Raw genomic sequence first — 23,876 nt, 5'->3', positions numbered from 1 at the left:
TATACTGATCGCATATATGTATTACAGTTATATTTCAATAAATGTGACGAAATAAATACTAATTTGGACGATGTTACCTTTAAAAAGTTTGCAATTATCGAGTGGTTTTGTCAAGCTTTCACGTGTGCCGCGCATTTCAGTTGAGGTGACAGGTGGTGATATGTGATATTGTTGTGTTAGTAATAATACTGGTACTCTTATGGTTATGGTGCTACTGTGATCCTGTACATGCACAAGAATGATAACCGCCAGTAATATACTCTCAATTATTGGCCATAAAGCTCCGTCAGAAATACGGAAGTTAGAGTAAGTTTGCATGGTCATCCTAGCGATTAATTAAAGCACTTTCAGGTGGTGGTGGTAATGGAAGAACACGCCGTTGTCGACCTCACAGAGGTGGGCAACGTTACGAATAGCGCTCTGGGGGAATGTGCGTCCAGGGCCGACTTAAGGGAACTGTGCCGACATATGTCTTACAGCGTCTGAGGAAAAACCCCAGACAGCACAGCCGGCACTTTCGGGGCATGACCTACCCTGTACAGACGCTTACTGTTCACTAGAAGACAATAAGAGCAGAGCAACAACAAAAGTTATTGTATCTCACGAAGTTATGGATCTTCCTCTTCCTTGTCTGATCGTAATCAATATTGGTATTTCCAAGTAAATCGAGGAGGAAGCCTGACACAGTCTAATCCACGCTAACACCTAATTGTTAATGTTATGATGCTGCAGCCTATTCATGTATACACATGCTTTTCCTTTCTTGCTTACTGAGTATGTCATGGTACTAGCATGATGCTTGTAGTGATTCAAACTGCAGCACCTGTACTTCATTTCAGCTTAAGTGGCAGGGGCATAAAATGCCTAGACAAGGGTGAATTCCAGGGTCTGGAAAATCTTACTGAATTGGATCTCTCTCGAAATGCTCTGAAGACAGTGCCTGACCTAAACCTCCCGAGTCTCAAGAAGCTCAACATCGAGGAAAACTTAATCCAGGATGTCACATTCTTGAAAAACTATCCAAGTCTCACAGAATTACTGCTAACAGGGAACCCCATCTTGGTAAATGTTTCTCAATAATGCTAGCTTTCTAATTAATGAGCAGTGAACTTGGAAATGTTATGATGTTGACATGCATGAGTTATGTTTTTGCAGTTTGCAGATCGGAATATTGCAGTTTCGCTGTTGCCAAAGCTGAAACTCATTGATGGAAACGATTGTCAATCTTTACGAATCCTGGAAGCAAACGGGGACAAAAAAATTATTCCGCAGGTATTATGTTATATTTTTCTCTTTGCTATATAAGTAGATCGAGAAAAATGGTTCAAAGAGAAAAATGGTTATAACCTGTTCTGGTTGGTGATTCATAGTCAAAACGGTAAAACCCTCAGCGCATTTTTTTTGTGTGTGTTCCGTCCTCGTCTTTCCCTGCACTGAGGGTTTCATCGTTTTTAACTAGTACATCTAGTTTGGTTGTACCTAGACTTACCAACAAAGTTCTGTGTTTCTTGCGCCTATTTTTATGCAGCAATCTGAATAAAATCTAATTTTTGAAAAAATTCTGATCTGAAATCTTTTATTATTTAGTCCTTGGCGAAGGAAAAAAAAAACTACTCTTTCTATTGTTGACTAAGTTTTATTTCTGTATCCTGGGAATGTATGAAATACGTAGTACTTATTGCAATATAAGCACGTGCACAGGATTGTCTACCAAGGTGTCACTGCTACCAGATCATTTGCTGTGCTGCCATGACAGCAGCGACACAAACTTGCATTAAACGCATGCGTCGACAGCGCAAGTTTTGAGGAATTCCTCCTCTTCTTCATTCCTGGTGTGAATCTTGCTGTACCCCACCACTAAAATGTATTTCAACTGCACGGCCGAAATCATACGTCAAGTTGATAACAAATGCACTATAGATCTGGAAGCTGTTTCTGTCTCTAGTTAAACATTGTGCACAGTGTACTGTAGAACAGTCAGCTGCAGGTTTGAGTATTCTGTAATTCGTGGATTCCTCTACGCGCCTCTAGCAATAGGTACTGCCCAGGACATTGTAAAGACAAATAGAGGCACTTTCTCGACTTTTGGCAAGTGCGTTGGATAAAAATTAGTAATTCTTAGGAACGTGTCCAAAGTTTAAAAATAAATATTTTTGTTGATTTTTTTTTTTCTTTTTCTTCTTTTGTACGTGCTGAAAATCTCAGCTATCATTCACGCAAGCAGTCTGATGTTCTCAACGTACATGCTGTGTTTTTCACCTACAGGTTGCACGTATTTGGAAGTCATATTTCAAGGACAGTTTGACTTCGAAAATGAGCGAGGATGACGTAAGAATTCTAAAAGCAGATTTTCTCAGACGCTTACGACAAGCATTCATAGAATGCAACGAGTTCCCGCAAAAGTTTAGGAAGTTTAAGGTGAGTAACTTCTTACTTGTATCTTGGTATAGAACGCAAAAATATATAGATAACGCGAACGGAGGTGCTGTTGCTTATCACATTTTGACGTAGGATTTACGTCTTTCTAATCGTTTCTGTTGCCGACGCTCAAGAAATTTCCTGTGACAACTTGCCGTTACATTTTGGTGTGAGGTTAACTCAATGAAATTAATGTGATTACCTTTAGTTTAGTTTGTAATTAATTAAAAGTCATCAAAGAAAATTCTACACCCAACCGAATAAGGAAAAAACAGCAGGTATTGACGCAGACAAGACAAGAGAAGATGGATGAGAGCAAACATTTTTTTTTTTTTTCGTACCTAGTTTTTCCTTATTCAGTTATATACCAACAGGCCGAACTTATGACTCTTTATACCCAAGGCCTTGCAGACCTAAAGTTTAGCCCCCCTCCACACACACACACACAAAAAACTGTAAAGTAGTATTTTAATAAAATAAAAAATGTAATAACATAAAATAAAAGTCCCTGCACGCACGCACAAACAAACAAAAGTGAAATTTTAATAAGATAAAAATGTAATAGCATAAAATGAGAATCCAATAAATCATCCCCAGTTTGTGTGTGTTATGAGATTACAGCAGTGCTCCATATACATTTTTCTTTTATTTTCTTTTTTACGTTACAGATTATAAAAAAAAACGAAAAACAGCTGCACTGATCTAATTTTTGCCAGCGGCCAGGCAGATGTCCTCTGAGAAAGAGCATCTAACAACATAGAGATATTGTAACAACTGGAGGACTACTTACCTAAAACTCATTAATTAACTTTTTAATTAGATGTTTTCATAAGACAGCAGAATTTGAGACGGCCATTATTTGAATCCACCTTCTTTCCCCCAAATCCTGAAACCAGGCACATACTTTGAGGTGCATGAGCCACCATACTTGAGTATGCAAATGAGACGAAACCAGAACTATGCTCTTCTCGATCGCAAAAAGAGGGAAAGGGCATTCACGTTGGAGGGCCACATGTTTTGTACCGATCGAGCAGATTGAAATAAACGCTGATCTCTTGACCAGATAGGCCGCTTTCCCACGCAGATAAGCCGAAGGGATGTCGTTTCTGTGCTTCTTGTTTGGCCTCATTTGCATCCCAAAGTTTGGCGATTCATATCTAAAAGTATGTTCTCGTTTCAGGATTTTTTAGAAAAAAGGTCGATTCAAATAATTGTTGCCTCCAATTCTGCTGTCTTGCGTTGTTGTGAAAACATCTAATTAAAAAGTTTAACAACTTTTCTAATCTAATCTAAAGTCTAATCAAAAAGTCTAACTAATCTAATTAATCTCATCTATTCTAATTAACATACAATTAAAAAGTTAATTAACTTTTAAATTAGACATTTTCGAATTAATGCAGGACAGAACTTGAGATGGCCATCATTACGACCACTACTGCTCTAGGTAATTAGTCATCCTGTAGCTAGTGGTCTTTCCCACAAAAAAAAAATGGCTTCAGCGCTACCCTCACAGCTTTCATCGTCTTTCTTTTTTCCCTTTCTTTTTTCGCTTAAAGCGAGCATAATTAATATTATATGCTGCTGACTATACATTCTGCTTTTGCATGCTTCTATGCAGGTTGAAGCACTTGGAGAAGAACTATTTCAGGAGAAGGTGAGACGTCAAGCATCACCTGGTCAGACAACACCACTGAAGCAACAGGTGAAAAGACAGGACCAGGCAACACGTACGTCCCCGAGGACGCCAGTTAGAAATAGACAGACCCCATCCAAGGAAGCCACGCCTCTAAAAAATTACCTATCCACAAAAGCTGGTGTCAGGCAGGTCTTGTTTGATGGCGACCTACCCTCGCCGCGGAAGAGGATAGCGTTGACGAATGAAATCAGCGCGGCTACATCGCAAAGGAGTAGTCCTCGCAAGGCTTCTTCAAAAGTGAGCGGCGGATTCTTAACGTTGTGTTTGCTGCATTTCGTGCAGGCATGCAGCGTGGGAAGGGATTGTAATGCTTAGTGGCAACCAATGTGTTAATGTGGATGTAAGCGTATAGTCAAACCTCAGCTTATGAACAACGAATGTTTTGAGAAAAAAAAGCGGTTACTAATGATGGACTGCTTGATTGATTAAGCAGGCTTTTGGGCAATCCTGAATGTGTTTTCAGTGCTCATTTAATATGTGGAGGTGTTATGATTTTCAGGGTGCTGTGAAAGGGGCGGAAGTGATTGCTTTCCTTCGTTGTCACTCAGCGGACCCAGACGACTCCAACAGCCAAGTGTGGCACGCTGCCTTCGAGCCTGACTGTCTAAAGCCCGGTATGCTACTTAGTTTGAACAGCCGGTTTCACCTACTGAGGCATGTCCGAAGTGTTTTTAGCTATTTTCTGCGCGCATTATGCTAGCAGACTATAGGACGATCTAGCAGCTGCACATTTATTCTGCCTATTACAAATTTCCATAGAAACAAAGGGGAGCAAGAGGACTCGCTGTTGGGCACGTTGGTGACTATACATGATGATCCAAAACATGTGTCTTCTTGCGCTGTGTTTTGGATCTTCATGAAAGGGGAGCAACACGTGTCGTAGTTTATGGAAGTGTGGGAACTTGTTGCAGACGGTACGAAGCTTGCTTCATTTTTTCCAGTGGGGCATTCCACCGCTCAGACAGTGGTGTAACCATGGGTGAAGGGGCGTTTTTTGGGGCGTTCACCGCCCCCCTCTCGCCCCCCCCCCAAATCTTACCTTTGATAGTGCCTCTGGGAGAGGGAAATGAGGGGGAAATCCTTCTCCCTTATGTAAAGTCCCCATAGAACTCCTCCGGAAATATTTTTCTGGCTACGCGACTGACTCCAGACGATCCAGTCAGGCTGCTTGACTGCCTCAGGCTAGTCTTTACAAGATTTGTGCACACGGAATGCCTAGGCATATCAGCAGTAATGGAGGTCACAGCTCAGAATATGTTTGCTTCAAGGTTTGGACGGACCTAATAGGTAGCGCGAAGTTGGGGGGAAAGCGACAAAGTGACATTTTTGCCATTACTCGCTCGTGCTTTATTCGATAAACTATATTTTGAGTTCGGATCTGCGCAACTGTTCATCTGCCTAGTTTCTCCATACGCAGAAAAAAAAAAGATGGTCGCAGATGGTCGTGAGGCCCGATTCGATAAACTGGTGTGGAATGACACAGTTACCATGGAAAGTACAGTGCTGGGTAGCTTGGACGACTCGGTTACATCAATCGTATAGACCAAGCAAAATATGCAATGTGTCCACGAAAATACTGATGTGTGCAAAACGTCATCATGTACACGGTGTCTTCTAGCTGAGCGGAACTTGATCTGCATCTTGCTGTAGCTGCTCATCGTCATCAATACTTCTTCAATGTTTCAGGAAAATCAACCAGCACGGTTGCTACCTGCGGAGGCAGTGTGATCAACTTCATTGACTGCAGCACGGCGAGCGTGCTGAAACGTTACAAGCATGGAAACCTAAAGGAGGTAAGGTTGATCTTGTGGCATACATTCCACTCTTGGTAGAGAACTTGAATTTTGCTAAGAGTTTGCATCTCTTGGATTGAAGCGTAGCCGAAGGAAATTATTAAGGCCTTCTGTTTTGGGATTAAACCTGGTCAGACCTGTTTTCGCTCCCAGTTTGCATCATCATCGCTTAGGGTAAAACCCGAATACCCCAGAAAACTAGCTTTTTTAGCTGACATCATCTAATTTTACCCCACTTTACGCACCTGAAATAAAATTCCAATTTTCACCAACGATTTTCAAAAACATAAAAACCCGAAAACACAAGGCACAAGTCGTACTGATGTAAGCGCAGAAAGTTGGGCTAGTTGGTGAGACAGCATACCGCAGATGTTGGGACGCGGAAGACAGGGACTGAGTGTTTGTGTGCTTCCTTCAGTCCCTGTCTTCCGCGTCCCAACATCTGCAGTATGTCGTACTGATGTGGCTCTGTAGTGCCAAATGCAGACTTTGAGAACTTTGAGACTGAGTTAAAGTTAAGTTAGTTCTCCGAGCATTAATTTGCAGATTTTTTGTTCCCGACCTGAGCAGTACAATTTGTTACCGGCATTGTAAATCATTTGAATCCACATGGTCTAAAATTCCCACACTGAAGAGACATCTGCGCGACGTCAATATGACAATATCCCTGAATCTTTAATGGTAATGATTTACCTTGAATCATGTGAACCCTTGCAGGAATTCTTTTGTGTGGCATGGTCTACGTTGATAGTTGAAGGGAGGCTTACCACAATATTGGCCGCTGCTGGAAAAGCTCAGGAAATATCGCTGATTCACCCGGAGCAACTAGTCTGCTATAACACATTTCCAGCCCACACTGGCTACGTAAACTGCCTCGCATTTTGTAGGAGTCAGCCAGCGTGGCTCTTTAGTAAGTATTCTTCTTTCTACATTCATGTAACAGAGTGTGCAAGTATGTATGTAGCAAAGTTATGGTGAAAATATGTAGCGTATAAAACTTTTCCCATGTTCTAGGTGGGGGCCTGGATCAGAAAATCTTTCTGTGGGACATTGGGTGTCCCGTGATCCCGAGCTACAAGACAAAAATTCAGTATGTACCTTACCAGTGCAGCCTTTACTGAGTATCATTGAAGCTGAGCATTGAGCTAGATAGTGCTTTTATCACACCAGCAAAATATGATACCACTTCATGCGCATATCACATGGGCGTGTCTGTTTACGACAGGCACCTGCCGTTCTTGGTTACTGTTGTGCCCAGTTTTCTGTATATGATGCACAACCGGAATATATTCAGAGTTGAAACGAAACTGCTGTAACTGACTTTGAGTTTCAAATTGTCCCTCACAGCCCACTTTTCATTAATAAAATGAGATACCTACTAGAATATGCCAATTTTGAACAAGAGCATATTGAACGCCTCCAGCCTGATGACATGCCATCTCGTATTTTTCCCAAAGTCTGCATGAAGTTGTCATTGTGACACACCAGGCCATATAGACTTTGCAGGATTCTGTACATTTCCCTTTGGAAAGTATATTCCAGAGATGTGGTGTGCAGTTGGTGTAGTTGATGGGCGTGCTGCTGCCATCTTTCTTCAGGCCATCCCATTTGCATTGCACCCTCAGACGTAGTAATGCACTGCAACATCATCTGCCTCTTCATAGCCTGCCATGATTTCTCTCCACTTTTGCCTTTAAAAGCAAACCATCCCCTTTTATTTCTAACTTTTTACATGTACCTTAGCTTTTTAAAGATTCCAACTACCTAATCAGATGTTTGATTTTAGATCCAAAGCCCAAATAGTTACACTGCTTCCACAAACCTGCTTGACCCGCTCCAAGAACGTAAACACAATGTCCAACGTGAAGTTACGACATCCCATACTTATCACCCCCCCCACATACAGACAGGGTGTCCTTTTGTTCACCACATACCGTTTTACTCTCTCCTTTAGCATCCTTGTTCCCTTTCCAATATTTGCATTATCTATCTTCCTTCTAGCAGTTGCCCTCAATACCACTGAACCAGCGTGATTGAGACCTAACACTTTGGAACATAATGTTGAGTTCAGTCTAATGCCGGGCAACAGTAAATAAAAAATACAGTACTGTGGTCCAACTCTGGCTTGATGGCTTCATTGCAGAAAACTGCTGTGCTTGGACCCAGGCAGTGAAGTTCTCCAAATACAAATCAGCACGAAACACAACCACCTCCTTGCCGCGTGCCATAGTGGGCTCTATGGATGGAATTTTGATGGTGTCATAAAAACAAGCAGGTACTGAAGTCAAGCAACTTGGAACTGCAAATGACATCATTAAAATGGAACCTTGCATGCACACCTGAATCCTTCTACAGTACTTTGAAATTCACTTTGATGCTGCCCTCAGGTCACCAAATGTGGAATTCAAACTTCCAAAGAAGGATGGTAGAACGCTGGATGAACCTCTGGTGGACGGGTTGATCATCTTGCCAAACGACACCGTTGGTGAGCTGATGTCATATGAATGCAGAACGGATTTGCTGGTGTAGGCTTTTCAGAAATTTGGTATTTCCTCTTTAAAAATCTTCATTCACCAAGCAGGAACAACGGTCTTTCAGTTTTAAAGTTAAATGCCTTTTCACAGAGCTACGGAAAGGGCTCTTCTGTTTTGCCAACAATCTCAAGTTTATTTGCATACTTAGTGCACGCCCTCTTTTCCCCGTTTCTTTTCGCGCCACATCCGAAGCAGACCAGTCGATCGTAGCAGATGGATCTCGGCAGCCAATAAAAGTGCTTGGCTGATCTGATGTCACAACATGGCACCGCAGTGCATGGTCTCGTAAACCAATTGTCTCAGGAAATTCATGCTTCCTGAAGGAAATGTTTTGCATAACAGTTCCTGATGGTAGTATGCCATATCATCCAGTGGGAAAAAAAATGGGTTTTGTTCAAGCCTTCCATGCTTCTTTAACAGTGTAAGCCCTATGCAACCGAACTGCACAATACTGAAGACTACGTTTGATGAAAACATAATTCCATAAACATGTTACAGAGCAACAGCATCCTGCAGTAATGAATGCTTTTCTTCTTCTTCTTTTTTTAATGCACGTGCTGTGATATATGAAACGGTCTCTGCATTGATTCCAGTGTCCAAGTGTTCAGGAAGTCAAATGATCGGCACATGGAGCTTGTCTGCCAGTTTGAAATCCAAGGACAAGCACTCGTACCAAAGGCAGAAGGTACTCGTGAAGTATGACGGTATATACGAGTGGAGCACGACTCAAGTGGACTACCTCTATCCTGCAGCAGCAGCAGGTGAGCATGTGCTTGCGACGGCTGCATAAATAACAGTTTAAGCCCGGAAGTAATCATTTTCTAACAGTGGAAATATGGACTTGCGATGCCCCTGGGGGTATGTTCAAGTACATCCTAATCTTAGAGCAGGGCACCAAATAAAGCCCTGGCTTCATAGTGACGTTTCACATGCTGTGCACTTACAACACCTACTGAGCTTACTACATTTATTGTGTGTCCCGACAGTCACGATAGACCTTTTGTTCGGAGTTCGCATATTCTAGCAGATATTTCATTAGTGAACGTGGGCTGAGACACACGGCCGAATGGCTATGCCCAAATGGCAGGAATTGCATGAATATGGATAATGGCACTGTTCACGTTAACCATGTTCTAACGGCACAAGGTTGTTTTGGGATGTGCAAAGTACCATAGCCCGAAAGCGCAAAAGGTGTGCCTCTCATAATGTAAGAGTTGAAAGCTTGGTAACTCGTTCACAGTTTGAGCACAGATGTCTGATGCTTGCATAGCATTCACATATTTTGATGTAGTACGCACTCGAAACATTTTAGGTACTCTGGCCTGTGGCGATGATGCTGGATCGATATGGATCTACAATATGGCTGCCACCACGGGCAGCATTTCTCAGCCTGTTGAGGTTCTCAAATGGCCAACCACCTTAGAATGTGACGGTTTTAGCGTAAGAAAGAAAGACAATAAGGTGAGCATTTTTTTTATTTTTCACCGAGACACTGGTGGCTGCAGCAGCTGATAAATATTTACATCAGAACTGCTGCAGCTTTGAAAAAAAGTTCACTGATATGTTTATCTTCCAGATTAACATTAACTCTGTGGCACTGAGCACTGATGGAGGCTTCTTGGTTGCTTGCACAGACATCAACATCATTTGCATCTGGAAGTTACATTCTTAGTCACAGTCATGGCAACCATTATCATGTTTGTAAATGCTTTTATTCATCCCATAAGTACATACTAAAGTTTCTTTCCCATAAAGTGGATTCATGTATTGAGTTATGTTCATCCATCACCCAAAATGCTATTGCTGCTTACGATTGACACAGCAGATTATCACAGATCCGAGGTAGACCAAGCTAACCTGACTGGCTCAGAGTAAAGTACAGTGTGCGTTGAAATTGTATTAAGAAATGAATGAGCCATTTAAATAATGTAGGATGTATTACAGCAAGTTTGGGATGTCATGCTGTGAAATCTCCGCATTATACATTAGGCACACTAATGGATAATCTCAAATCCCTGCCATGGAATGTCGTAAAAAAAAAATTCTGACACGTATTTACATGCATAGTATAAAATATGAGGCTGTCCAAAGCTGCCTGGATGAGGACGTCAAGAGAAAGATTGGATGGCCGACCCTTTTATCTGGAAAATGAGATAATACATGTTTTGTTAGTTCACATGCAAGCGCGTGCAATTATTGTGGGCCTAGTTCTACGAAACGTAAATATAGTAGAGTATTGACCATGAAGTCAAAAGCAGTAACTTTTTGTGACCATCCAAAATTAGTCAGCTGGATTTACTTTTGAGGTACATAAACAGCCGCCATTATAAGCAATTAAAACTGCATTGTAATTCGTGAAGGGGTAATTGCACATTGCATTGTTGCCATACCATAAATGCAGCACACTGCTTACTATTTCGCAGGTGCCACCACCTGCAGCCTATTGTGCAAATAAAAATAAAAAGAAACTGCCACTCAAATGGTTCATATGAAGACAAAAGCAAAACATTTTATTCATCCGATAAAATCCAACGAACTGCAGTAATTTGTTCTAAAGGTCACTGAAACTAGAAAAATCCAAATGAAGTTATGAGTAGTGTTTGAAGCTGCAAAACAAAGGTAAAATCAGGTGATTCCATCTGAGACAGCAGATTTTTGGGTGACAAAGGAAAAAAAGAGAAAGAAAACAAAACACAGGAGAGAGGCATAAGTGTGAAGCATCATTCATTGTTCACCTGAGCCCATGTAGGTGGCTATATTTACGATTTTGTTTGGATCCTGGGGTTTCCCAGGTTTAACCCCAAAACACAAGGCTCTAAGACAGAGAACATAGAGGTGTGCGAATAGCAAAATTTCGATTGCGAATAGTTGATGAATAGAATCGGAATAATTTCTCCGGGTGGTGCATCAAATTCAAGTAATCAGAAAAGGCCCAATTTAAATAATTTCAAATACCTCATGGTGAAATAATTTGTGGTGCTGTGCTCATTAGATGATGTTCTGCTCCGAACATGTGAGCCTTTTCACCCAGCATAAGATATCGTGAGAGAAGGGTCCCTCTGTGTTGTGTAGGGTAGACTGCATTTGTGGGATGAACTGCATTTAGAGTTAGTCAACATGTTCCATGCAGCCTTTTTTGTATGCATCTCCTCATTCTTATGTTTACATTATGAATTGCCTGTACTTTTTTTAGAAACTGCACATGGTATTTCCATCTGTTACTGATCATAACTGGAACCTGCAATGCCCAGAGTATAGTGTTGACCATGAGGTCACAAAATTTGTAGACTTTAGTGACAGAATATTGTAAACAGTGTAAAGTGGGCTTCACGTAATGCTCGAGTGTAATGAAGTGAAGCCGACTTGCAGAATGGAGCCGCACACCAAAAGAACAATGGTGGTAGCGTTAAGTGGACTTCACCTAACTCTTGGATGCAATGAGGCGAAGCCCACTTGCAGAATGGCAAAAGCGATCCTTCGCTTCAGTTGAAAAATACTAGAAAATTCTGAATACTGAAAATAGGTCGCGAATAGCATCAGATATTAATGTCATATTCGAAATTTCGAATATTTGCACAGCTCTACACCCACGTCACATGGGCAGTCTAGCCTTCAATAACCAATGAGACCAACATGCATATCTTTGAGAAGTTGACATATTATACGCCTGTCGCACAGCAATTTAATGTCATTCACAGCAAATTGTATTCCACCCAACACGGTGACACCAGATAGCATTCCATTTCAGGGAGCTCATTCGCTTTTCCCTCTCGCACCAACTGCATACCCTCGACAGCAGAGGCAGCAAAAAAAACAATGTTAACTAGCAAAAGAAACGTGTTTCTTTATTTCTGATATATTAGGGAGGAGAGTCTTTACGCAATTTTCTTGTTCCAAGTCAGCTCATTCAGGGCAAAGCTGATTTGTGCCAAACACCATACAGCCGTACTAACAACCATCTTGCCTGTCCATTGGGATTCAGTTGCATACCTGTGTCTAGGTTTGTGCCTTCCACAATGATCAAAGCTAAGCAAATAGTTTCGTTGGTCCTGTTGTGACAACTACGTCCATAAGTAGACAATACATTTATTAAAGAAAAATGCCCACAAATACCCACACACAACACTGTTAAACTGTTTCGTGGATCGTCGTCATCAGCGACTGACATCTTTGTTTGCGTGTAGCTCCATCTTGCTCAAGCGAATTACTTCTGACGTGACAGCCATTCGTTGGGAATGACATTCACTTTGCCGTGTGACAGGGGTCTCATACCCGTAACACACGGGCAGGCTAGAACTCCTTTGGAAGGCCGCTTGGAGAAAGAAGTTCGCGCTGCTGGCACAATGGCGATCTCGCTTTAGTCTTAGCGCACTTCGGAACTGCTCAACGCCTCGGCGATACGGGCGTAGACTTCCCCACGCAGGCGACCTCAACTGTCTTCCCGTAACTTTATTACTGCCCATGGATCCCTTGTACACGTGGCATTTTGGACACGAGATTCTTTATCATCACCCGAATCACCCTGAGTAAGTTTGGAAAATTATTTTAATGATTGATAAAAAACTTGAAGATGGGCATTTTTGTGCTATATAATCGGGATCTGCCAATCATCAATAGAGCCTGAAGTTTTCGGGAAATATTTTTTTCGAAATTCGGGGGGTAAAAATCGGGTAAATAAACGTGTGCACTTAATTCATGCGAATTCGGGTGGAAAAACTTCCAGTATGCTAAATTTGTTGAGAAATCGGGCTCAGCTACTCTAACTGTAGTGGTTTGGTACAAACGGTGATGTAACTGCGTTTGCTGCCAAACAATTAAGTTAGTGCCTTCCTACAGATGTCCCAGTGAGGGCAGTTTGCCGGGTAAAAATCGAGTTTCACCCTAAATAGGCAACCTTCAATTCGGGGTGCAAATTCGGGGAAGAATCGGGTAAAACCCTAAAACTTCAGGCTCTAATCATCAAGCAGCTTTCGAGGCTATGCCTTTCATGTCGGAAAGGAGATAGTCGATCTCCTTTTTTCGAAAAGGCCGGTTATCTAAAAAGAGAATCTCCGTTATCGTGTGTCAACGGGCAAAAACACCATCCCGGTAGGTGTCTTCCTCTGGAAAGGCCTTTAGAGTGCCCACATGTCAAGGGTGTCACTTACGCCACAGGGCCCCGAGAAGGGGCTGCTGTGCACAGCTGCTCAGCCACACTATTCTACGTCACACAGCTAAATCAGTCTCACCTTAAATGGTTCACTCATGCCTAGCACATCAGATTCCCCTCGCAGGTAGAGCAGTCTGTACTTTCCCGACACAAGAAGGCTGTGGTCACCAAACAGTACTCTATAAAAGACGGGATTCACCAGCTCCTCGTGCGAGTGGCCCTCCGCACGCGGCACGGCGTGCTGCTTGCGCCCCGCCGTCCCAGACGCTTCCTCGGGACTGCACTTCTGCTCCAACGGCGAGGCACTCCCGGTGTCCGCGTCCCTCGAGCCGCCCAGCAGCTCTTGCGAGGCGCGTCGTGCGTCGCACGAGAACGCGTAGTCCCTGCGCGATGCGTGAGCTTGGTGCGTGGAGCTGGCCTCGCCGCTCGCTATGGAGGTCGAACCGCGGTGCTTGCGCCTCGGAGCGTCGGTGTCCGAGGTCGTCGCGGGGTCGGAATCCTTGCGGGACCGTGTGGCAGACATGGAACGCAATCCCGAGTCGCAGTCCGGCGGAGAGTGCGTGCGACGGCCGGAGGCTGAACGGGATTGTTTGTCCCTGCAGACACGATTGCGCTGCAGGCGCATGCCGACGGTGGGATGTACGTCGGTGGGCCGTGTAGATGCCCACACGTAGCCGATGTGGTCGTCCAGGCTCGTAAAGTTGTCCTGCGAATAATTAAGGCGTCTTCTAAGTGGCGGACAGATTACTTCAGCGTAGGGTTTCCGATTTTTCGGGTATTGAAATATATTGGAGAAAGTAAATACGCATCGGAAATCACTGGAATAGGCACTTCTCTGTCACTTGATGTTGAACTGCTTAGAAACGGACAGGGGAAATGTGGTCGCTTGCAAAAAGATACACGATCTTCCCCCTGACTCCACGCGGTGTCCAAATCTAGCAAGTAGCCTGGATACAGTTTTGGTGCTTTGTACTGTCACGAAAAAAAATGTAGGTAAAGCGCTGCATTCATTGTATGCATAATTAATTCCAGTTTAGTTCATCGTCGATTCGCACCGAGTGTCCTGACGTTTACAATATTACTGAAAAATTAAACACTGTATACCGGAAACCCTACTTCGACGTCACAAATAGAAAAATACGCGAAAAATTATCTTCGGCACTCCTGCAAACAATATCTGACATATACTGGGTGTGTGCAATGAAAATGTAATAAAATAACAAGAAAAAGACAGTCATAGCAGAAAAAAAAACCTGCTACAGCGGCAAAAGTGTTTAGTATTCTTAAGAGCACTTTTGAAAGATCTATTTTTCTGGGCTTTCCGGGTTGTAACCGAAGTGACAATGCAAATCAGCGGGTAAAAACCGGTTTTTACTGGGTCTTACCGCAAAACGGAAGGCTCCATTCACCTTCCTTTGTGCAGCGTACGTACTCCAAAAACATGCTTACCCTGTATAGTGCAATCCAGTCCCAGGATTGGACTTCAGTTCCAGGATGTGTGTAGTACCAAGCAAAACAGTCCTGGCTTATGACCCATGGTCCAACAGGCATAAAGTATATCATGGGATGCTCAGGCTTTGCAAATACCTAAAAGGGGAGAAACATGCTGTCACGTGCTGTAATGTGTAACAGGTTATCCTTTTAAGTACCTTTATTGTGAAGAACCCGGAGACGGGTTTATGGTCGCTTTGAATGTGGAGGGTGTGACTCCCGTAATGATGCGTTTTCAGGTCTAAGGTTGTATTGTCATAAGCATCCTTTGTGAACCGATACAGAATACGGTCGGTCCACGCCGGTTTGCGGGTACTGCAAAATTTACGGAAACCCGTCAAACATTGTCCGAAAAGACTCATATATCCGGGACGGACCTAAAATTATATCCCATGCCGTCTATTTGAAACTTGTAAGTCGGGGGAAAGGTTATATCTTGTTCCATGAATTCGTGAAATGCTTCCCGTCGTACCCGCACCCTCAGCAGCTGAAAGGGAAAGAAATTCATCTATTCAGTTTCAAAATAGTTCATTCCTGAACTTGAGAATACAAGCACGTCTGAAATTTTTGTTTTGTTTTTGTGAAACATTCTTAACATCTTCATATTGAAATCACATGTGGGATATCACCAACCTGGTCCTTTGGAAGCATTTTCTGGAAAGTGCCATCTTCAATTGATGATCTCATCTCCTCCATCGTGCAATCGTCAACACGAAAATTGAGGTCTCCGAACCAAAATGCATAGCTGTAATATTATTAGCATGTTGTATTAATTGATGTTAGCTTTAAAGTGCAAGTGTCGGAGAGAGAGAGATGGGAGGGGAAACATACTCGTGAGTCAAAATATTAGTCGCTTGAGAGTCGACGAAAGTCTGCTTTTCTATGATGGTGTTGTATTCCTGAAAATTATTAAATTTGGGTTACAGGAAGCGACTGCGTTCATATTTCGAGGCCTTACATTAATACGTTGCAGAGTTTCGCTGTCATGAGCAGCTAAATGAGTGTTCACGTAGCAGATTGAGCAACCGTATGCACAGAGACGAATGGTTACGCCACCTTTGTTACCCTGGAAAAGAAAGGCACTAAATATGTAAGACAGAACTGTGACACTCCAAATAGACAGAGCTTCAACACGTACAGTCCATAAGTTGAATTGTATTAAATATGTGCAGTGTAGTATTCAGTTATCGAATCTGAAAGCTTTCCTATACAGGGTGTTTCCTTTTATGTACAACAAATTTTCATAAGAACGGGAGTTTCCTTAGGGCAGTTTTACTTGTGGCATCCGATTACTCGACGGTGCTGCTACTAGGAATTTTTTCCTCGGTGGGGAACTAATTAACAGATATTTTAATCAACTTTTTAATTAGTGACTTTAGGGAGCACATTGCAATTGCGATATTAAAGCCTGATCACCACGTGATCCGCTTGAACCTCTGATGAGGCACTGAAGTAATGTCAGCGCGTGCCATAGACCCAAGTATTTCACTTCGGCCTTCCGCTGGAAAGAAAGTGATCACAAAAAGAGAGACGGTGACGTCGATATCCCCACCCTCAGAAAAACGTCATACTCGATGTTGGCAAACCCTTCACGCGGCATGTTTCACTATCTTTGTTTTGATTTTTCTTGTTCCTTCCTTTTGTTCTTTCATGTGTTCGCAGTTGCTTGCCGGATCAGTCATTTCATTCTGCCAAGACACAGCTCTTGCCCTTCCCCGGTACGATAAGCGCTGATGAGTAGTGGTGATGCGCAAAGTTCTTTGCAAGCAAAAAAGAAAACAAAGATCGTGAAGCATTACGTTTTTCTGTGACGGTAAGTGAGGGCGTAGATATCGATGTCACCATCGCTCTTTTGGCGATCGCTTTGTTTCCAGCGGACGGCCGAGGTGAAAAACTCTGGTCTATAGCACGTGCTCAGACTACTGTCAGTGCTTCATCAGTGGTTCAAGCGTATCATGTGGTGACCAGCCTCTAATATTGCAATTGCAATGTGCTCCCTAAAGTCACTAATTAAAAAGTTGATTAAAATATCTCTGTTAATTAGTTTCCTAACTGAGCAAAAAATGGGTTTCCTAGTAGCAGCCCCGTCGAGTAATCCAATGCCAAAAGTAAAACCGCCCTAAGGCAACTCCCCTTTTTATGAAAATTTGTTGCAGATAAAGGGAAACACCCTGTATATCTGCCGAGCCATTATTACAAACATTGGTTTGGACAAGATGAACAAAGCTAGGTACTCTTCATATATGCGGAAAAAAATCGCACGCTTCAGGGTAACGCTGACCATGCGCTGACCATGCGGATTTTTCCATGTTTTCTATTGACTAGTTCGAAGAGCTGCCCACGTCGAGCATCATTTTTCACACCATAGCTGAGGCAGACTTGTGCAATACTATAAACAACATGGGTAACCAGTCTAACTAGAACTTTTTCATTAACATGGACTTTTGGAGTTCTTTACAGTCCTGGTACCCAGCAACAAAGGAAATGTGTAAAAACACAAACCTACCCAAACTCCACCGAGGCCAGTTCTTGTGTAGGTCGACTGAATGCCCCTCAAGTGAATCAAGTGCTCACGTTTGCTGAAGATTGCTAGTACCAGACCCTGCAGTCTGACATGCTTCACCTACGAGTCAGAAGTAATGTGATGCAACTCGGCGAAATGGACACCTCGTAGAGAACATGCATACCTTCACATAACAGTACTTCCGTAAGGCATCCTTGACTGCTTGTATCCAAGGCTCTTCGAAGAAGGCCTGCGTTATTAGGTGCTGAGGTCGAGCGCTCACTTCCTGGAACCTGAAGGAAATGGGTAAGGTAAAAATCTTGGCAGTAATTATCTATTTCAATTTCTGCTGGGTATGCAAAAACAAGTGAACAATTTCTTACTGGGTATGCAAAACAAAGCAAGCGGTAACTGTTGATGAGCATGTATCAAAATGAAGGTTAGAGTGAAGAAATGAAATTTACAACAGTGTCAGAGTTGGTGGATAGCATGTGACCCTCTGAGCCTTGTGAGCCTCAGATCATCTTACATACACCCGGTGCTTTGGGGAGAGTCTGCTCTCCACAGAATATTCCTGCATCTGCTGCTCATCTCCTTATCTGCTAGCAGCAATTCAGCACCCTCTTTCGCATTAACCGACAGATCTTCCACACCACTGTTGTTCCGATAGTCTTTACATTTCTTCCGCGACATCTTGGCACGCGCTTTCCTCGTCGCTCTCTTTTGTTGACATTTCACTCAACAGAGATGCTCGTGCAGATAACCGGTCAGGGTTTGTACATTTCGACTTACCCAATGGCATACATGTCAGGAAGAGATTCCACAATTATTGGAGGTTCGAGGCCAAGAGCACAATGCAAGTCCTCTATGGGGCCACGGCAGACTACGTTCCACGTCATGATGTAGATCCTGTATGGTATAGTTGGTATGGTATGGTATGGTATGGTATGGTATAGCTTGTGCTTTGTACCTTTCATTGTGCCGCCGATCTCAATCACGTACCTGAAATCTCTCATGAGTGAATCTCCTTCCTTGCAGTCCGACGACATCAATGTTCAAGTTCACCTGAAAGAGGACTGGAAGTTAGCTGCAGTCACTTCCACACTGGATTTTGTGTTGAGACGTAGAACTCTACAAAATGCTATAAAGTACCTCTCGAGAAATATGGATTACCGTTTTCTCGATTGTTACTATTATGTGGGAGACAAGCATAGCTACTAAGGGCAGCTGGAGTATTGAGAATACTGCGTGGCATACAAATCAGTCATCTCGACATTCACAGCTGCTCTTAGGCATCATGCGACCGAACAGATTCGTTAAACACTGTGATGTAATGTGGTATAGTTGCAATGTCCACGCATTCTGGATTTCAATTTTTTTTACCCCTATATGATTCTCGGACGTGACATGTGTAAATATGGGTCAGTTGTACCTGAGATATATATATACACTACAAAAAATTTGTCACAGAAGAAAACGTACTTTTAGTCATGCTACAGTAAAAAAGAATTATACATCATCCAAGACTTAAATATGTGTCAGAGTGTGTTCTGGGTATCTGTACTGTGTCTCAATTTTTACCATTTCAGCCATAGGTACTGTTGTCCTGTATCTGAAGTATAAGCTGTTGTAAATGCTACCTGCAGTAGTTTCCATCACCGCCCGCCATAAAAATAAAAAAAAAACGTCACGAAGGCAAGTATCTGCTAGCTTACGCTTGAGGAAGAGTTAGCAGGAGTACTTACTAAATTACATTGCTTGTCAAATCCAAAGACTATGTTTGGTCCGTCTCCAAATTTACTATAGAGCCAGAGGCACCTGCGAAAGCGAAACGCTTGACGTGAAAAGTGATCGTGAGAAAAGGGATCTTCTCAACAAATGTTACGTAAAGATACGTAACAGCTGTTTAGTGAGAGACCTACCCAACTGTATTCGTCATAGCGGTTACAGATGGGTCAAAACGCGGAAAGTCAACTCACGTCGAAAAAACGTCTTGAGGTCAACAGCGAGTCCAACGTTTGCAAAAATATTTGGCATGCATTCATTGTTTGCCCATTCTCCGTGCACTCGTCCCATGTTGTCCTTCGTTACCATCGCTACAAAACCGCGCAACTTAATTGCACGACACTTTTAACGTGCTTAACATATTCGACAGGAGGAAAGTAGTACCGATTACCACATCGTAAGTGATTCTAATCACCTGACTTTCGTTGCTCCACTTGGGCGCATTAGTCGGTGCCACCAACCGCGCACTCCATTTTGTGGTCCCAAGGTTAAAATAGCTTGTCGAAGTATTAAAACAGCGCACCTTCCTATCCGTGAACTTCAATCCTTAAGATAACCCCCTGGCCCTGGCATTCATCTGCCTGTCCGCTCATTGCACTGACCTGCTGCCGTCACTGCCGTCTCGCGCCACCAATCCACCAATACGCCTTGAGCTCATGCACCGTGCGAGTGAGCGCGCGATATTCAAACATGATACAACCACGCGCACTCTTACAAAACAAAACCAGCAAAAATAATGCTTAGTATCGTTTCATTTGTACCGCGATTGCCTCTCTAGAATCAATTGTGGTTTGGTTTGATTCCAGACTGCAGGGATAGTCACATCAACCCCCCCCCCCTCCACCTCCTTCACTACCCCGAAATATCTGCCAAAAGGGAAAATAAAACAAATAACTAGCAAATAAAACGAACAGCCAGCTCATACAGGTAGCATTTGGGCAGATGGAAAACGATGGTGAAATCCTGCTCATCCAAGGAAATGTTTCGTATAACACTTCGCAAAATGTGCCAGGGACTCATGCTGACCCGCTGGCCCTCACTCATTCTCCATCTGGCCACGTCTGTACGTCGCTCATAACCACAGTTGATTCGCGGCGCTGACACGGGATTTTAAAAAATGTCAAGGGGGGTTGTTGAAAAAAAAAGAGCAGGTGGCGTACTCCCCCCTGAGACCGCGTAGGTGAATCCCTGATCAGAAGAGAAGCCAAAGAGTGCTAAAGAGAGTGGTGCTAATGAAAAAGCTCGCTGTAGTCGGCCTCACAGAGGTGGTAAGCGTCACGACTGACATCATCTTCTTCTTCTTCTCCTCAGGAAGACGGCCGCGAAATCCACGAGAAACCCCAGATATGATCCAGACAGCACAGCCGGCACCGGGATGCGAACCCGGGTACCTCCCAGTCTCGACGTGACATGGCCAGCACGCTAACCAGTCAGTCATGCGAGCTGTTCGAACTGTTCCGTGGCCAATGCGCCACTTTCCTGAAGAAGAGGAAGAAGAATATTGTTCCAACAGTGCGTGGGGCGCGGATAAGCGAATAAGAAGAAGAAGTTCTCGCCATTGCTGTACAATGACGTCGTTTTTGCACGAAAAATGGCCCACGCTGTTAGGACATCACCGGCTTCTAACGGCCCTTGCATTCAGTGGTTTTGGACTATTAATGACGTATTGGGGTTACGTGCGCTACCAACGTCGAATCAGGACAGGGCGGCTGCTTCTCATCCCAAACAGTTCATACAAGGTGACCTTGTTGGAGAGAGAGGTGCTCACCCACAACACCCGCCTTCTTCGTTTCGCACTGCCTTACCAGGGACAGGTACGGTTCACTGTCTTGTCACACGAGATGCTGCTGGGGTGGATTTCTCCTTATTCTGCTTCGATAACTATTTGAATTTAATTCCGCGTTAACGCCGCGAAGCAATAGTGGCTATATCAGTGGCGTACAAACGTGCAGAGATGGATAGAGTAGGACAGCAGGAAAGAGTGGGGGAGAGGAGGGAATTCATTTATTGAATTTCAGTTGAAATAATCGTAGGAACTCTTTCCGCGACGGAAGGCAGTTCTGTAACCGAATGATAAAGGGCTATCTGGAAGGTTCTTCCTGGGAAGAAAATACCATGAGGAGGACTTCGACAGACGCCGGAGCGCGCTCTCGGTGGCGTTCTCCGCTCCCCAAAAAATCTGAAACTATGCAGGTTCTTTCGGAAATTCGTGGATTATTTGAGCAACATTGATTTATAATCCAAAGTAAAATATTTTAGTTCGTAGTTTAAGGACATTGATCTCGAAGTCCAAGATTAATGTCCAAGGTCAAATACCTGGTATCGGACGCGAAGGCCAATGAACTGTGGTTGAGAACTACGTACTAGAAAGAATAGGACGCCCCTGGACCTGGACCCCCCCCCCCCCCCACACACACACACACTTGGATCCGCCTCAGCCCATGTCTATCCAATTTAACAAAGTGCCTCGTGCTACTTGACAGACGTTGGGCCTCCCAGTGGGCAAGCACATCTACGTGCACGCCAAGATCAAGGGTCGACTCGTGGTGCGTCCTTACACTCCAATCAGCCATACGGACCAGCGGGGCAGCTTTGACATCATCGTCAAAGTGTACTTCAAGGAGACTGCCCTACAGTTTCCTGGCGGAGGCACCATGTCCCAGTTTCTCGACAGCCTCCAGCCCGGCGACTCCGTTCATATTCAAGGACCCAAGGGCAGTATGGAGTACAAGGGCCGAGGGGTCTTCTCTTTTAAAGATGGTCTCATTGTGCACAAAGTCGCACGTATCGGCATGATTGCTGGTGGCAGTGGCATAACTCCCATGCTGCAGCTGCTTCGCTGCATTTTCAATGACACCGAAGATAACACACAGGTGGGTATATAATCATGCAGGAAGTTTCTACCCCGAGCTTTTCGCTGGGTACTTGTTAAAGTGGGATGGAACTGAAGTCTGAGCCCTAGCGAATAGCGATCATGCACCAACCAGAAATGGAAGAGGTGCGGCATTGGACAGTATATATGCTACATGCGCTGTCTGAAATCATTTCAAACACACGGTGACGACAGAAATTGAGAGGGAGGGGTTCAGTACATCCCCACCCCTCTTAGATCCGCGCCTGGCTCCAAGCACCTGAGCGACAGATCATCCCCGCACAATATGCAGTCGTTCATCCCGCACATGTGGACCACATGTAAACTAGCCCTCAAGAGATGCGACTGCGGCGGTGTGTCACCTTCGAGGCCCACTAGAAAAATACGATATTTTCCTAATGAATTGTCTGTAAACAAATGACGTCATAGTGTTCGACAGGGCCACCGGTAGAGTTGAACTATGCTCGAAGCTAGGGGCGGACGAGGTCGCGAGAAACCCTTATCAGAACGCATCTTGGATGGGCGTTGAAATAAGGTGTCTCTATGACAGGTGAACTTGATCTTCGTAAACCATACTGAGGACGACATTATCCTGCGGTACGAGCTGGATGACCTGGCGCATTCGTATCCCAGCCAGTTCCACATTTTCTACGTGGTCAACACGCCTCCAGCTGGCTGGCGCTATGGCAGTGGTCTCCTGAATGTTGGCCACATCAGAGAAAACCTTCCTCCCGCTGGCCAGGACACACTCATCTTGCTCTGCGGTCCGCCTCTCCTTGTCAGCAGGGTCTGTCGGCCTGCGCTCTCCAAGCTCGGCTATACTGCAAGCTTAGTGTATGCCTACTGATGCGTCCGTGCCATGCTCGTAGTGCTATATAACAGTAGCGAAGCTACCGATATTCATCATTTCATACGGATTAGTGACAGATTTTGACTTTTTTTTTTTACCACGAAGCCACCATCTTAGAGAGTTGCAAATTGCATTAATACGAGAAACAACCTGTTTATAGTGCTGTAAGAAGTAAAGCTTAGTTCGCATTTCTGCGTTCTTTCGGTCGTTCTGTTCTTTACTCAGTTTTTCTTTTGCATGTGACAAAGCTACGAGAAAGCATATATGCATCGCTTTCGCGGTGTATTTTGATTTCTTCCTTTTTGATTTTTGGGACTCCTGGAATATCGTATGGACCTTTGCGGGAAAATCCTGTGAGAACTCAAGCGTTGTAGCACTGTATTGTCAATATGAGGAGCAGTGGTGTACCCAGAAAAAAACGTTTCGGAAGGAGTTCTACGGGGACCTCATATGGGGGGAGGATTTCACCCTCGTTTCGCTCTCCGAAATGCACAGCCAAATGTGCGGTTTCGGGGGATGGGGAACCCCCGAATAACCCCCCCCCCCACTGGCACATCCAGTGGTTTATCCAGAATCTCAAGCAGAGAAGGGGGGGGGTCAGTATCAGTTACGTTCTATAAAGCTGAAATAGTAAGCCCCCCCTTGGTGCACAGGTAAAAAAGTCGCCAGGGGGATCGCCAAACATCCGGGGGGGGGGGGGGTCTGGATTTTTCAATGCCCGCATCGCCGTTTTTCCACATGCTATTGAAAAATCTTTTTGTGCCATTGCCGACTTGTGCCTTCTG

The 23,876-nt window shown here is 44.0% G+C and overlaps 3 protein-coding genes across 5 annotated transcripts; 2 read left to right on the top strand and 1 right to left on the bottom strand.

The window, feature by feature from the left end:
* Window positions 1-104: 104 nt before the first annotated feature.
* LOC135370806 (leucine-rich repeat and WD repeat-containing protein 1-like) lies at window positions 105-10,198 on the top strand. The gene is made up of 14 exons (XM_064604662.1): window positions 105-306; window positions 840-1,062; window positions 1,156-1,272; window positions 2,266-2,418; window positions 4,037-4,351; window positions 4,614-4,728; window positions 5,801-5,907; window positions 6,625-6,817; window positions 6,922-6,997; window positions 8,051-8,182; window positions 8,295-8,392; window positions 9,035-9,202; window positions 9,754-9,902; window positions 10,018-10,198. Exons 1-14 carry the CDS (start codon window positions 239-241, stop codon window positions 10,111-10,113), a joined length of 2,010 nt encoding a protein of 669 aa, XP_064460732.1. The 5' UTR covers window positions 105-238; the 3' UTR covers window positions 10,114-10,198.
* On the bottom strand, window positions 10,132-19,978 carry LOC135370807 (inositol polyphosphate 5-phosphatase K-like). Of its 3 annotated transcripts, XM_064604664.1 has the most exons (15): window positions 19,785-19,978; window positions 19,564-19,680; window positions 19,330-19,402; window positions 18,587-18,649; window positions 18,377-18,493; window positions 17,769-17,877; window positions 17,588-17,704; window positions 16,040-16,147; window positions 15,913-15,980; window positions 15,715-15,826; window positions 15,459-15,568; window positions 15,240-15,396; window positions 15,040-15,177; window positions 13,670-14,296; window positions 10,132-10,582 (listed from the first exon to the last, which is right to left on the bottom strand). In XM_064604664.1, exons 4-15 carry the CDS (start codon window positions 18,631-18,633, stop codon window positions 10,550-10,552), a joined length of 1,743 nt encoding a protein of 580 aa, XP_064460734.1. In that variant the 5' UTR covers window positions 18,634-18,649; window positions 19,330-19,402; window positions 19,564-19,680; window positions 19,785-19,978; the 3' UTR covers window positions 10,132-10,549. The 3 variants fall into 3 exon arrangements, with proteins under 3 accessions (XP_064460734.1, XP_064460733.1, XP_064460735.1); XM_064604663.1 differs by lacking the exon at window positions 19,564-19,680; XM_064604665.1 differs by lacking the exons at window positions 19,330-19,402; window positions 19,564-19,680; window positions 19,785-19,978 and adding an exon at window positions 18,758-18,772.
* Window positions 19,979-20,923: 945 nt separating this feature from the next.
* On the top strand, window positions 20,924-23,281 carry LOC135370239 (NADH-cytochrome b5 reductase 3-like). The gene is made up of 3 exons (XM_064603941.1): window positions 20,924-21,183; window positions 21,853-22,242; window positions 22,792-23,281. Exons 1-3 carry the CDS (start codon window positions 20,938-20,940, stop codon window positions 23,086-23,088), a joined length of 933 nt encoding a protein of 310 aa, XP_064460011.1. The 5' UTR covers window positions 20,924-20,937; the 3' UTR covers window positions 23,089-23,281.
* Window positions 23,282-23,876: the final 595 nt, after the last annotated feature.

The sequence above is a fragment of the Ornithodoros turicata genome, chromosome 10, assembly GCF_037126465.1.
Source record: "Ornithodoros turicata isolate Travis chromosome 10, ASM3712646v1, whole genome shotgun sequence".
Lineage (NCBI taxonomy): Eukaryota > Metazoa > Arthropoda > Arachnida > Ixodida > Argasidae > Ornithodoros > Ornithodoros turicata.
Note: the sequence above shows the minus strand (reverse complement) of the source record. Positions and strands in the feature narration are given on the sequence as shown.